General features: G+C 31.2%; 1 protein-coding gene across 1 annotated transcript; it reads right to left on the bottom strand.

The window, feature by feature from the left end:
* Nucleotides 1-14,090: 14,090 nt before the first annotated feature.
* LOC149543885 (WAT1-related protein At5g07050-like) lies at nt 14,091-16,268 on the bottom strand. Its single transcript, XM_089795850.1, has 7 exons — nt 16,081-16,268; nt 15,855-15,917; nt 15,646-15,759; nt 14,906-15,152; nt 14,644-14,802; nt 14,380-14,531; nt 14,091-14,289 (listed from the first exon to the last, which is right to left on the bottom strand). Exons 1-7 carry the CDS (start codon nt 16,266-16,268, stop codon nt 14,091-14,093), a joined length of 1,122 nt encoding a protein of 373 aa, XP_089651976.1.
* Nucleotides 16,269-16,815: the final 547 nt, after the last annotated feature.

The raw sequence follows: 16,815 nt of genomic DNA, 5'->3' as shown, positions 1-16,815 counted from the left end.
GAGCACAATCAGGAAATGTTGGAGATTTCCTCTGCACTCAGCTATGTAGAATATGATGACATCAAAGATTGTGACACTACATTCAAGATGTGGAAAGAACTAAAAGATATCTATGGAGGAGATCAAAATGTACAAAGAGCAAAGAGAGAAAGCCTTAGAGGAAAGTTTGATGACATGAAAATGGAGGAAGGAGAAAATGTTGCTTAATATGTTGCTAGAATGAAAGAAGTGGTAAGTGCAACGAGGAGTCTAGGTGGTCAATTGGAAGAAGAAACTATCAATAGAAAATACTTGAGAACTCTACTCCCTATCTATGCTATTAGAGTTTTAGCCATCCAAGAGCTAAGGTGTGTACAAGAAAACACACTAACCTTTGAAGGAATAGTGGGAAGACTTACTACATTTGAATTGTCAAACTTTGACAATTACAAACCTGAGAACCTTGAATTTTCTTTCGAGGCCAAGATGACAATAAAATAAACTAAGGAGGAGACATCAAGAAAGAAAATAAGAAAAGGAAAACATGCATCCAGTGATAGCAACACAAATGAGGAAGACGTGGAACAATTGGAAGCATTATTGGCTAGGAGATTCCATAGAGGCAAAGGTAAGTTCAAAGGTAAGATCCCTATCATATGTTTCAATTTTAATGAAGTAGGTCATATTGCTAGAAGATGTACACCAAATAAGAACTACAAAGAAGGAAACAAGTACAAGAACAAGAGAGAAGATGACAACAGAGACTACAAGGACAAAGGCAAAAGATTCTACATTGTTGAAGAAGATTCTGATGAGAATGATGATGAAGTAGTCTTTGTGGCCATAAAGGATGAATTAGATAAAGATGAAGATGAAGCAACAACATTGGTAACTTGTGTGAACAAGAATGAAAAGTGGATCATAGATAGTGGATGCTAACATCACATGACAGGAGACAAAAGTAAGTTCATTACCTTTACTCAATATGATGGAAATAGTGTTAGATTTGGTAATGATGCTCCATGTCAAATCAAAGGAAAAGGTTCTATTAAACTCACAGAGAAAATTTCATGTGATAATGCATACTATGTTGAAGTGTTGAACTACAACTTGTTGAGTGTATCATAGTTAGGCAATGTAGGTTGTAAAGTAGAATTTGGAAACAAAAATCTCAAGATCTATGACACTAATGGAAATCTAATATGAAAGGTGAACAAACTAGGAGTAATCTATTTTACCTAGATATAGAAGATGCAACTTGTCTTATTGTTAGACTTGATGATGTGTGGTTGTGGTATATAAGATTATGTCATGTTAATTTTGACAATTTGATTAGCATCAGCAAAAAGAAGAAAGTTAGAGGATTACCTAAATTGAAGAAACTTGAAAACACTATGTGCAAACAATGTCAACTAGGGAAGATAACTAAGTCTAGTTTCAAAAGAAAAACATATACTTTCAAGGAAGTACTAGAGCTAGTCCGTATAGACTTATGTGGTCCAATATAAGTGCAAAGTTACCTAGGAGACAAAAACATAATGCTATTTGTAGATGACTACTCAAGAATGATGACTGTCATGGTTTTAAAGTAAAAATTTGATGCATTTTAAATGTTCAAGTGGTACTTGGCCAGAGTTGAGAAGGAAATAGGAAAGAGTCTGATATGTCTAAGATCAAACAGAGGAGGAGAGTTTACCTCAAAATAGTTTGAGATGTTCTACAATGATAAAGGTATCAAAAAGAAAACATTAGCACCAATAACTCCACCTCAAAATGGTATTGCTGAAAAAAGGAATAGATCAATGATAGGTTGTGCAAGAACCTTAATGATGGAGAAAAATCTTGCTCCAAAGTAATGGAGAGAAGCTCTAAGTACTATTGTTTACACCCTGAATAGAGTTCAAGTTAAGAAAGGTACAAATGCACCATCTATTGAATTGTGGTATGGTCACTCACCTAATGTAAAATATTTCAAATTCTTTGGTTGTAAATGCTAGATTCTTAAAGATACTAGAAATAGCAAGTTTGATGTAAAAAGTGATGAAGGCATATTCCTTGGATACTCCACTAGAAGCAAAACATATAAGTGTTTGAATATTAACACTAACAAGATTATGGAGAGTGCAAATGTAAATTTGGATGAGCATGTAGAAGTCCAAGTTGATGAGTCCAAGAAATTAGAAGATTATAGATCTTTTGTATACTTCTATGAAGGAATGAAAACTAAAGAAAATATTGCTAATCAAGTTCAAAATCAGCCACAAATCTCAGTATCAGCCAAGTCACAGCCAGTGAATGCCAAGTTGCATTCAGAAGATGAGTTGTAGAATGTAGGAAATGCACATTCTAATTATAAAAATAGTATACATGAAAGAGAAGATGAAATACCAGATGAAGAAAGACAAAATGACTTTGAAGCTGAAGGATCAAACATGGAAAGAAGGATAGAACCAAGGTTAGCCAAGTATGTGAGAAGACATCACCCTATAGATTAAATCATTGGTGACAAGGATGTTATACCAATGAGAAGGAATAGGATCAAGAATAAATCATGTTTGCTGAGCAAGGTTGAACCCAAAATAGTGAATAATGCACTACAAGATGATGACTAGTATAAAGCTATCGAAGAGGAGATAGATTAGATTGAGAAAAATAAAACCTGGACCCCAATTTCTAGACCAGTTGATAATAATGTAATTGGTACAAAATGGGTGTTTAGGAAAAAACTTTATGAGAATGGTGAGATAACAAGAAACAAATCTAGACTAGTTTGCAAAGGCTATGCATAAGAAGAAGCACTAGATTATGGGAAAACATTTGCCCTTGTTGCAAGAATGGAAGGAGTAAGGACACTACTTGCATATGCTTCTTACAAAAGTTTAAAAGTCTACCAAATGGATGTCAAGTCTACTTTTCTAAATGGTATAGTTGAAGAGGAAGTCTACATAAAACAACCCGAGGGATTTTTTGATGACAACAACAAGGATATGGTTTGCAAATTGCATAAGGCACTTTATGGTTTGAAACAAGCACCTAGAGCATGGTATGAGAGATTGCACAAATATCTTGTAAAGATAGGATTTGGGAGAATAGATGACAACAACTTGTACATTAAAACTGAAAAAGGTAAAGACATCTTGATATTTGAAATCTTTGTTGATGATATAATATTTGGAGGAAAAGATGCTCTATGCAAAGATTTTGCTAACCAAATGAAGCATGAATTTGAAATGTCAATGTTTGGAGAAATCAAATTCTTTGTTGGATTGCAAGTACATCAATTGAAGCATCGCATATTTTTGACCTAATCCAAATACATCAAGGAGGTACTCAAGACATTTGGATTAGAAGACTCAAAACCAGTCAACACATCAATGACAATAGGACATAAGCTATCCAAGAATGATGAATCAAATGAAATGAATCAATCATTATATAGATCAATAATTGAAAAATTGCAATATGTTGTACATAGTAGACCAAACATTGCATTAGCTATTGGAATAGTGGCAAGATTTTTTGCATATCCAAGAGAAAATCACCTGATGGTAGTAAAGAGAATATTGGGATATCTAAAAGGTACTGATGACTTTGGTTTGTACTACAAGAGAAGTGAAAATTTTGAGCTAAGAGCCTACACTGATGCAGATTGGGGAGGGAATATTGATGACAGAAAAAGCACCAGTGGAGGAGCACTTTTCTTGGGAAAAATACTGATTACATGGACTAGTAAAAAGAAAAGTTGTACCTCACAGTCCACTATAGAAGCTGAATATGTTGCAGCAGCTATAAATTGCACCAATATTGTATGGATTAAACATTTTTTGCAAGTCATGAAGGAAGATGTGAATGAGCTTGTGATACTTTATTGTGATAATACAAGTTCTATCAACATTCAAAGAACTTTGCAATGCATGCAAAAACCAAGCATATTGCAATGAAGTATCACTATGTGAGAGAATTGGTAGAAGACAAACATGTGAAGATGAAATATGTCAGCTCAAAGGAACAAATTTTTGACATCTTCACAAAAGAACTACTTAAAGATGCTTTCGAGTATCTTAGAGGTAAGTTAAGGGTGATACCCCTAGCCAAGGCTACTTAAGAATTAGCAAGAATCCACTGCATCAAATGAGTTGATTGCTGAAATATTACACATTAATGAAGAGGATACCTACTTGAGGATTCATGCCTAAAGTAATTGAAGTGATAAAGTTTCAAATTAGTCACAAGCAAGGTAATAGAGTGAGAAATTGAAAGAGCCTAAAAATGCTACATTTTGCATGACAAGATGTTGAAATAATATGTCTTTGGCATTGTTGTAAAAGAGGGAGAAATAGCAAAAAACTGATCAACTGAGCAACAACTTTTGAGAAGATAAAGAATGAAAAAAGAGGGAGAAAATTCTAATCACATGAAGATAGAGGGAGAAGTAGACAGAAATGATCAACAGTTGAAGGAAAAGATGAAGAAGCTGATCAGAATAGAGAAAAAATAGCCGAAGATAAGCAATGCATATAGAGGCAAAGAAGAAAAGAAAGGATACAATAGCTAAGAGGGAGAAATAGAAATGAAGCAATCAAGATAGTAGATCAAAAGAGGGAGATGTGAAAACTGATGGTAACACAATTTTCTTTTTGGCATTTGACTTACTATTCTAACTTAGTTAGCATGTGGTTGAATAGTTTAGTCTGATGGTTGATTAGTTTGGTTTTTCATCAATGCCAAAGAGGGAGATTGTTGGAAATTTGATTGAAAAGATCATTGATGAAGAAGATTGATTGAAAGAGGGAGATTGTTGTTAAAATAATTTTTTCAATCATTTTTTTGTGATTGATGTTAAACCTACTATTTATAGGAATGAAAATTGTTTATTAGATCCAAGTACTATCACTTAGTTGATTGATGAAGAGGATTTTATCAACAAGATGTAACAAGAGCACATAAGAGAAAGATTGAGTTATGATGTTGAAATGAAGTATAAGGATCGGTTAAGACAATGGTGAGATGATGTATTGGTAACATATTCAAAGATACAAAGATTTTCCACACTTAGAAACATTAGAGGAGTAAGTTGTAATGAGGTTGACTATAAAGCTTAAACTAAGTTCATTAGTGGGTGCTGAGCAAGCTAGTTGAAGTTGAGAAATTTCTTAGTTGGAGCCAAGCAAAAGAAAAATCTTAGTAGGTGTTGAGTGAGCTTCAGGTACCAAGTAAAGTTTAAGTGTCGAGCATTAGAAAATCTTAGTAGGTGCCAAGTAAACTTCAGGTGTCAAGTAACACAATATGTGTCGAGCACCAATATTTAATAGTGTCGAGCTGCTACATTATTTTAAATAATAAAGATTTGCCAAATCTAAGCTGACAAAGTTGTTGCCTTGAATTCTTTGAACTAGTTGGAGGGTAAGGATGATGAGCTAGTCGCATAAAATTCTATGTAAACTATCTTTGGGTAAATTGAAAAGGATTATTTAAGATGTTTCTAGAGGAAACAAAATATGGGTTAGATACAATGAATTCTATCTAATCCATACAATTGAAATCAAAGGTACGAAGAATTGAGTGGGAAAAGAAGTTCTAGACTTCTATTTAATGAGTCACAAACCAAGAATTGAGTTGTTGTTGTTGGAGTACCAAATTTGCAAAGTGGTTAGAAGGGTGTCAAGGAGAAGACATCTAGGAGAAGGAAGAACAAAGCACATAAACTCTTCTTTGATAACTGGTTAAAGATAGATGATTGTATTGGTACATTAAGCATGGAGACTCAAGGAGACTAAGCTTGAAAGGAGGGAAAGCTATCAGAGTTGTAGAGATTGAAAGCTAGGCAATGTGAAGAGCTAAAAAGTGATCTGAGATCCACAAGTTAATTTGAATGTTGTAATCAGGTCAAAGACATTCTAATACTCTATAGCAATTGTGTTAGATATGAAAATCCTATGGACTTAGGTTGGTTTAATAGCCATTTGTAAATCCTTTAATAGGGTGGCATTTCAAGTGAATTTTCTAAAGTCCTCTAACTAGGCCCACTTCTAACAAGGTGGTTAAATCCTCTAACAAGGTCACATTTAACAGTGTGTTGTAAGCCTTTAATAGGATAGGCCTTTCACAAGACATCACTTAAAAAGAGTGATAATTGAGTAACATGTTGCTGGTGGATTCTCCCAAATTGGTTTTCCACATAAATCACTATGTTATGTATTTATCTCTTCATGTGTTATGCTTGCATGTTGATTTATGGGTACTTGTTGAATAGGAAAGTTAATGCTTGGATGAATGAATGGTTGAATGGGCTCACTACACTTAGTGAAAAGGTTTGAATTGGATATTTGGACCTTGAATAACTGATTAAAACCCCCCACCTCCACCCCCCTCTTTGCCCCAAGTTATTATAAAGCATTTCTAACAGTTGGTGTCCATAGAAATCCTCAAAACTTCAAACTTAGCATCATCCATAGAAACCCCAACATCACATAAGAACACTAGAAAACCAAGTTGCATGAGGAAAAATGGCTCACGAGTTCGCTACAATTTCAAACCCTACGAGAAAGAAAAATTAATTCCAACTGATTCCTATGGAAAATGGCATGCCCTCGTCTTCCCAAATGCCTCTATAATCTTCCAAAACCTTGAAACAAATTTTGTAGACCTGATGGTTTGATTAAAATACCTTTATAAAAATCCATAATTAGGTCTTCATTTTGAATTCCACCTATTTCTTGGAAGAAGTGTCTTCCATTTTTTCTCCAAAGTGGAAGAAAAAATTGATAATCTGGTTCATCATTTGGTGAACCAAACACCCACATTTTGTTGCATAACTAAGTTTTTTTCATCAAAACCCTATTCTACCTCTCATATTTTCATAACCAAATGCTTCAAAATAAATAATATCTAATTCTCATTCATAAATTAGATCATAAAATGCCTTCAATTATATGAGAAAAATAGAAGATGTCATTAATGAAACTTATACAACTTTTGATATCATTGGTAGAGCATTTGATCAAGACATAAAAGGTTTCTTAAAATGTTGAAATAAGGAAAGGATGAATAGGTAATGTAAAAGAGAAATAAATCATTTTAAGGTAATAGGCTTCTCTCCTTGAGAATCATTAACTAGAATGTTTGGATTATATGGTAATCATAGGCTACTAAACATAAAAATGATGGCTCAAAAAATGGCTAGGAAAGGATGAACTATGTTGCAAAATACTATGTGACTCAAAGCACTAAAGTGGACACTAGAATGATAGTGCATTGGCTTAGCAAGACATCAACTCCCATTAATGCAGAGGGGATTCAACATTTGTTATCGTTAAACTTCATGTCATTTCGTAGCTTTCAAGATGATGAGATCTAAAGTCGTTTGGGAGCTTTCAAGATGATGAGATCTAAAGTCATTTGGGAACTTTCAAGATGTTTAAGGAAGGGATTCAAGAATCAATTTCTAGTATCCACCTATCTAAATTGATTTTGAGTTTGGTGATTCTCATCCTTTGCGGCATCTTTATAAAACCTAAAGAATATAAAACTAAACAGCCTAAAAGTGAGCATGTAGGATTTCAATTTTTGAAAGTTGTCGACCTAAACTTGAAAGACTATAGATTTTATTTTGTGATGCATTAACAGAGATTGAAGCACTCCCCGTATGGATATCCATGTGTCAATGCTAAAAAGGCTTTCTAAAATTGCACTTTTGACTTCTCTTAAAGAGCTTGGAATAAAAATTTGGGGCCCATTTGAGAAAATTGAGGGTTTAAAAAATTATTATATTTACAAAATATCCATAAAATTAATGTTTCATAGAATATTATGAATCATTCAAACAATTTTTTTCTTCAATGAAACAACTTTTAAAATTAGTAGATTTGATCCTTTCATTTTAATTTTCATTCTTAGATGTTATAGAATGGTTTTTTATTATTGAAAACTAGCTTTAATGTAAGAAATAACTTAAGGAAAATGTTTTTTTATGGCTTAATAAACCATCCATTTGTTTTTAGATATTTCCTTTTATATATTGATGTTTATAATAGATATTTCTGAATTACTCCATTTGGCACAAGTAGTGAAAGCTTTTAATTCTTAAATATTTGATCTATACAAATGAGCATATAAGGCATGAAGTAGGATATTTGAAGTATAAATAATGAAGATTTTGTTTCTTAGAATGTATACATTAAGTCTCAGATCAATTGCAAAACTCTATTGACTACCTAAGAATATGTCAAAGAATATTAATGAAGCTAAGCACACCATTAACCAATCGATACAAAATATTAACAAAGTAATAAAAACATATGAAATTAGAAGATTTGGGAGTGGAGTGAAAAGAAATCATTAAAACCATTTTGATCCTCCAAATAAAACATAATTTTCATTTCCAAAAAATGTAAATATTTCTATCATAGGAAAAAATAAATTAGTAAAAGGAAATATATTTTTGGAATCATTAATTTAGATTGGTTCTAGCATCTAATAATGGAGTTAAAAAATATAAATGAACTTTAACCTTACGCATTCAATTAAAACATACTCCATTGCCCTCCTATCAACAAAATCTTGTATTTTTAAGCGTTGCACAAGAAGTGATGAAGAATGGGAGAAATTGAAGAAAATGATGCAAGATAAAATTGTAATTATAAAATTTATATATTCATAATAATGATGCAAATGATGCAAAACCAATTTGACAAGTGCCACATAGTGGCTTAGTACTTGTCTTTAGTTTTTAAATAGATATAGTTTTAATTTAATAAATTTCTTATAATTTATAAGAAATACATATAAAGTCTATAAACCCATAACCTATGATTGGGAGATAAGATTTCTACCATAATTTACATTTTATTGTCAAATAGAGTGTAGCTTTAAAAGGATTGGAACAATTATCCATATGCCAAAAAGATTTTTTAACAATATTCTAAGCCACTTTAATGTATTAAAAAATAAATCTCCTTTGCTTATATAAAAATGAGGGTTATAACAAAAATTGTATTTTAGGTGTGTAGTAATATTCATCCTTTTATAAAGTTTGATAGCTCTTTCCAAAAATAATGTTGCTCTTCTTTGAGACAAACTGTGTAAAAAGTATGATTAAGAAATGCACTATAAAGATTTGTTATTGTTTATGTTTTTTATGTATAAGTTACAATAGAAAAACTTTTACATTGGAATCAAATCTTTAATGTATTTTTTAATTTCTATTTTATAATTATTAATTATATGATTTTGTACTTTCAAATCTAACATTATTTACAAAAGCAGGAAATTTTGTATTATTTCATTATTATAGTTAAGACAAAGACAAAACAAATATGATACATGATTATAAAGTAAAGGATGATAATATAGGTGAGCGGAAAAAAATTAGATAAGAAGGTAGACAAGGAAAATAAGAAAACTTTAATCTTAATCCTACTATTAATTTATATATTTTAATAATGAAAATAATCTTATTAAAAAATAATATTATGAGTATTAGACAACTCGAAATATTAAGTTTTTCTTATATTATTGAATTTATTTTTTATAAGTTTTTAAAAATAAAATGTAATCTTATGAAAATGAAAGAATTGGACTTAGTCTTAGTAATTCAAAATGAATGAGGGGAAATAAAAGACCCTGTACAAACAAACATTAATGTGACCAAGAGCAACACTCAAAGTATCATAATATGGTAGTGGAGTACATTATGGAAAATTGTTCATACTTTGAGCCTTTCTTTTCTCATAAATATGATATCAATTTTGAAGAATACTATGAAAAAATGGTAGAAGATGGAACTTGGATAGACCATTGTGATATTTATGAAGCCTTCGTGGTGACTCAAACTAACATTCATGTGTACTCTTTTAAGGGCTAGGAATGCAAACTATACAATATTCATAGCTCAGAAACACCCACACTTCATGTCTCATATCAAGATGGAAACCACTACAATAGTTTGTACTTCATTAATAACAATTCCAAATCTCATGTAGCACCCATGCTTTTGGAGGAGGATAATCAAAGTACAGGCTATACTGACCAAGATCCTATCAAATTCATTATAGATGAAAAACGATGCAAAGATACCAACAAAAGTTGCATAGAATATAAATTATTGGAAAGAAAGGACAACTGCTAATGAAAGAAATGTTTAACAACATGAGTTCCATGGTTAGAAAGGTAGACAAAATTATAAAGATTTTAAAATTATCTTTCTAATGTTCTACTATATATAGGAAATATTATTAGAAATCTTTTTGTGACATTATTTGATATATATAAAACTATCAGCATAACCCTTGCACCCTTACAAGGTTCAAGTGCTAGAAATATTATTTTAATTCACTTTGTTTTCTTAAATATGAATACATGGAGGAAGATAATAGAAGCATCTACAGGGGTTAGAAATTTACTCAAAGACAAAAAATAGGTGCTTTATAATCAAGGGCTATTGAGACTAAGCATTATGGATGTTGGGATTTTAAACATTTTCTATTAGAAGAGACCTCCACCTAATGATATTAGAGACTTGGATCTCAATAGGATAGAAAAATAATTCATTTTGATAAGTTGAAAGAATTGAGAAGAATTACAAAGAGGCAAATCCACAATCTCCATTTAGAGGAAAAAAATCATTTTCCTTTTGAGGAATATTAAGAAGAGGTTTTTGTTTTTATGCATGAAGCTTTTTAGTTGGATTTTCTCCAATAAATCCAATATGAGATATTATTGGGTAATACTTGCATTTGTTTTCTATTGTCTCATAATGATTATTATTTCTTTAATATTTTAGACTCTAAGATCACTCAATTTTAACAAGGACATGTTAGAACCTTCAATTTTTCAGAAGACATAATTTTTATATATAAATTTTTCTCTTGTTACTTTTTCCTAAACCTCAAACTTATTTTTTAGTTTTGAGCTAGCTCTAATTATTTTAATAAGAAAGGGTCCAAGGCCTATAGTTGATATTAGTAAAATATAATAAGATTCAAAAAGTCCAAGTTCTATATACTAATGTCTACAAAGTAGTCTAATACTTTCAAAATGGATTCCAAATACTCCTAACTTCACCTATAATGATATAGATTCTTAGGCTATCTATGGAATCCTAAGTTGCAACTATGAAATGTAGGGAAAAAAAAAAAAATCAAAAAAGAGCTAGTAAAGAGAATATCAATCAACTCCAATTGCTCCTATTAGATGAGGACGAAAATCCTAATATTTCCTCTTGATATAGATATTCATCTTCCTTTATCAACTCTTCTACCTCAACCACTTCCTCTAATTCATTCTTTTTAGTTTGGTTTTTTTCCTCATCTTCTTCAATTGATTCTTTCTCTTCAACAATATCTATCTTTATTTCCTCTCTATCCTTTAATTTAGTAATAACTAACACATCCTCTTCACTTTTGTCCTCTTATAATCCCTCTTTATCAAGGCAACCCAATTTTATGTCATATTTGTAGTTGAAAATATAGCTTGCATTCTTGTCCATGCCATCACCATATGGGGCCTCCAATTGAAATTAAAAATGGTATTTCCACCATGGAAAGTCCATGTCTCATCATGCCTTTTATCACTACTATTTCCTTGAGCTATTTTATGACACATCGCTTGTTGATAGTCAAAGCATTACATACTTCATTATTGGAGCTGAATTTTCCATCTTGAAACATGTTTTACTTCTATTCTTTACTAGAAAAAAAAATATTTAATGCACTCAAATTACATGTGTCTTTGATAACTCATGGGATTCTCATACAATATTTCTTTCACTTATTCTCTAATACAATGTTTCTCTTTAGAAATATGAGCTCAATGCTCATGGGATAAAAAAATAGCCCCACTTGTTAATGAAAGAAACTTGGCTCTACTCATGAAATAAAAATGTTAGAAATAAAAATATTTAAAAAATATATATGTAATCTTTTAGTTGCATTATTCCTTGATGCTTATTAAGGTTTAAGTTTACATGCATAAGTAAATGATGATGTGGAACCTTTTGAATTTTAATTTAGTAGATCATTTGGATTTTAAACATTTATTTTAAAATCACTATGTGGACCCCATACTTATGGTATATTATTCTTATGAGTTTCCAACTTGACTTCTGTTAATGATATTTTCACCCAAATGCATTTTTATGAATGTTTGACCTTTGGTGAGTTATATGTGTTTACTTATTTATTTCAAGTTGATTTATTTGTTAGAAAATAATTTAAGCCAACAATTTTTTTTGACAAATATTTAATCTTCTACCTTATTAGCCAATTCATCTTCAATGTAGAGTACCTTATTTGTATATGTGATTGATCAAAACTTACTCAAGATACTCTATGTATTTTTAAATTACTTCCAATTGTTAATGAAGCCTCCTATTTTGTGTGTGCTTGGATCAAACTATATTTACCACTATTGTGGACACTCATTCAATTTACAACTTTTTGATGTTATTTTCTAGATATAGGACAAGTCATTATAAGAAATACTTAAACTCTACCATGTTTTTCATGTCCATTTCCAATAGGTAGCTAATATAGCAATATTTTTACGTTAACAATGTATCAATCATCCAACCACTTAAGTTCCAAGGTTTGCATGTGAGGATCCATCAAAGCTTAGTTTATGTCATTCCATGTTTGGTGATTGTAAAGTGAAATTTTATCTATCTCTAATACTAGATTTAGGACCTTTAGCTAACACTTGGCAATCCTTAAGCCCAAAACATATGTTAATCATAGGTTCATCCCATCTAATATATATGATCCATAGGTTGCCATAGAGGCTTTTATTGAAAATTTGAAGCCATAATTCAGAAAGGGAGATGTTATCATTTGTTAAGTTTGTAATCCAACCCAATTTATAAAATAATGACTACCATGATTGTAATGAGAAGGGACATGTTAGTAGTAAGTGATCAACATTGTCCTCATGATTGAGACATAGGTGGCAAAATGGACTCTAGAATCCAAATTACATATACCTAGCCATTGTCAAAATTTTCTCATGAAAGGTTGCCCATGAAAGAGTACTTAATATTGGAAGACATACTTCGTTCCAAGAGAATAGGTTGTCTAAGAAGTTTTGAGTTGATTTTGTTAACGAGAAGCCATCTTTTACTTTTCCTTCACATTATATTCCCTAGATTTTGCTCCATTCCATAGGATTGTATCTTGACCAAGAAATTATTTTTTAGTGAAATGACATCATTGCCAAGTGTAGTCTAAATTTTTTTATGAATCAAAATTTAACATTAGATAGGTGGACTATTCATACACCTAATATTACTATTAACTACATCACAAAACATGATTATCTAGATTGATTCATTGTTATATTAAAAAGTAGCATCATTAAAAGGCAAAATTAATTTAATAGAATATAACTATTGGAGCTAGAGAGTTATTTTTCATTTATCTATAAAATTAGAGAATTGTACTTGAGATTCTTCTATTGTAATTCTTAACTTTAGATTATAAATCACTTATACATTTGGTGATACCATGTACAATATCCCATGACCTTATTATCAAATATGATATTGAATAATGTCAAAATGAACAATCATCTATAGAAATAAAAATGATGTACACTATCATTTGTGGATAAGCCAGCTTGTATTTATTTGTATTATTAGATAATGTTGTCTCATTTCTTATTTGAAACATATGTTAATAGAACATGTAAAATCAGAATTCCTTATATGTCAGAACACTATTTTAAAGATTATTTTATGTAATAATAAAAACAAACTAACTTAAAGATAATATAATACACTAGTATTAATAGATTCATACAATTTTTTTATTTATTTAGAGAATTATACAATAATATGATCAATTCCAAAATGAATTTATCATATACAAATTGACATCATGCCTATACTTAGACCACTATCATCTAAAACCATACTACGAATCGTCAAATAACAAAACCTTTTCATTTTCACTCATAAGAGTAGCTAAAGCACTCTTAAAACATTCTGATATTAAACTTGAGGAGATCTTAAATCGAATAAGAGCTGCATGCAAAAGTGGTTTCTTCATCCTCAACTACACCTACCGAGTAACCTACACCAAGATAAAATATGGAAATAATTTTCTTCATACCGTAGATTAAGGTTATGTTTTTATGTTGAAAGTAACACTGTCATCAACGGGGATCTCACCCTTTTCTATAGACCCAAGGCGGTTCTCATCATTATCCGAATGACATGTTGGGAGAACCTCAGTGCTGTCAAAAGTGGGCAGCTTTGTGTCCATAGCTTTACCCCACAGAACACTATATAATCCTATTACTATCACCATTCCTCCTACCACACTGCATTCAATTTGGCTCAATCAGATCAACATATCTACATAGTCTGTTTTATATATATATGGATTTAAACAATATAGAAGAAAAACAAACCTGCCCAAGTAGATGTTTTGGTGAAGAATAAAGGAGTCCATAAATGCGGTAATTATCATAGTCAATGGAATGAATGCAGTAGCAAAAACTGGCCCCTTTATCCTCATGCATACTCCTTGCACGTAGTATGCAAGCCCAGAACACATCACTCCCTGCATTTTTTCAATAATATTAAACCCTAAATATTTCAAATGGACAATGACTAACATCATAAACATCATATGGTAACATTTCTGATAGGGAGGCTAAACAGTGAAAACTTACAGAGTAAACAATAGTAACAAGATTCAAGTCAAATCCAATTGCCCATGCTGAAGGACGTCGTTCAACTGCTAAAGTTATTGCAGTTGATTGTAAGGTGCCCATCAAGCATATTAAGGTGGCAAGAGAAAGTTGTGCAGAATACTTCTCAAGAACAGAAGCCTGATATCAACAATTCATTGTATTAGACCAAAAAGAGAACAAGAATATACTAGTTAGGTAAGAACTATTTGCAGAAGAGATTAAAACAATTTATTTTTGTTACCTGAAGAACAAACAGGGATGACCAAGCAATTACTGAAGTAATTAAAGTCAAGCAACCTTTAATCATATCAGTATTATTGTCATGAGATGTAGCAGTATTAGAGGAATGATGATGACTGTGTGAAGACCAAGGCATGGGAATAAGAGCTCCTTTATATAAAGTCATGAACATCGCTCCACCCACACATACTAGTGTCCCTATTATCTTTGCTTGGCTGCGTATGTCTCGAATTCTTATTCTCTCCATTCTGTATAACAAAACAAATAATCTAAATTTAGAAACTCTTACATTTTGAAAGTGTGTAATAAGTGACATATCATAACGTCATTTGCTTGTAGTCAAATACTAGAAGAATATTATTTTAGCAATGGATCATATAGCTTCCCATTGATTTTTCTAAAAGATTAACTGGTATGATTGTAAAAATTAAATTGACCATTGATTATTTATTATTTATGTAGATAAGATTACTAATCAAATGGTAATCCTGCTCAAGAGATTTTTGTCTGTCCGTTTCAGTAGACTCAAATATCATATTCTTCAATTATCTTACAAGAAAACCAATTTGATAGCTTATTCCTCTTAGAGAGTAGTCTACCATAATCTATCTTTCACTATTAAACTAGATAATTATTAACAATCTAACAATTTTCTTATTAACCAACTATTACTATCATGTCTGTTAAGCCATTTGCTCCTTGAAAATAATAATCAAATCTAAATTAAATGATGATAATTACCTAAAGATTAGAGCAATCAAAAAAGTGGTAGCAGGAAGTAAGTTATTCAAAGCACCACCAAAAGTAGGGGAAGTAAACTTCAAGCCGATGTAATAGAGAGATTGATTCAAAGGCCTGCAAATATTTCATCAACGTCCATATAAGTGGACATCATTACAATGTAAAAATCGGGAAAACAAATGAGGAGCGAATGAAGGCAGATTGCTTACCCCAACAAGCCAAGTACAACTATCTTACAAATTATTTGAAATGTCATTTTCGGTTGGGCCTTCCTGCAGTATATAAAGTTATGGGCAATGCCTATTCAAATATTAGGATGTATATTTAACCATATTATCAAGTTGTACATATGATCATATTGGTCAAGATCAATAAAAAAAATATTATATCTGATATCTAGAAAGACAATACGAACTCAATCAAAGAAGTATATACCTTTCAATCAAGAAAGCAAAAGGTGCAAGAACAAGTGTAGCAACTATGTGCCTATACACTACCAAAACAAATTGGTTCATTCCATTGTTAAGAGAAATCTTAGTAAGAATGGCCATCCCTGCGTAAGCAAACTGTAGGGATGTCATTGCTATGTAAGGCCCTGCCTTCTCAAACATCTCCATTGCCATTGAACTCAAAAGTTTCTAACACTCAACTCTTTTCAAAGTATTACTACTAATTGTATGATTGCAAACTTCACCTACTGATAACGCATTATGTCCTTATTTGAGAAAGAAGCAATATTTATAAACAAAGAAATGCATTGCGATGGAAGGACAAAACAGCCATTCATGTAATAATGCTGGTACAGTCACCTAATTTATGAAAATGCAATCATGGCCAATGTTTGACGGCATATAAATCACTTTATATAGTGCATTGATTTGATAGGAATTTGTATCTCTTTTGAAGTAAGAGGTGATCTGAAAAAATGTTTAAGAATTGATGGGATAAAAAATATATTTGAGGAAAAGGAAAGGAGAGCGAAAGAAGACAAAGATACGTGCAAATGACTCAGTTCGCTTTTGGATTGTTGTGAACGGTTTCGAGTTGCCAAATTGTACATACAATGGGTTGTTAGAACAATGTTTAATGGTTTCAATTTTGTTGTTTATTTTATTTTCAATCTCTTTAGTGGTTTTGATTTCATCTCACTTTCTATCTAAATAGTATTAA

This window comes from Cupressus sempervirens, chromosome 8 (genome assembly GCF_028749045.1).
Source record: "Cupressus sempervirens isolate cs-2001-9-10 chromosome 8, ASM2874904v1, whole genome shotgun sequence".
NCBI classification, from domain to species: Eukaryota; Viridiplantae; Streptophyta; class Pinopsida; order Cupressales; family Cupressaceae; genus Cupressus; species Cupressus sempervirens.
Note: the sequence above shows the minus strand (reverse complement) of the source record. Positions and strands in the feature narration are given on the sequence as shown.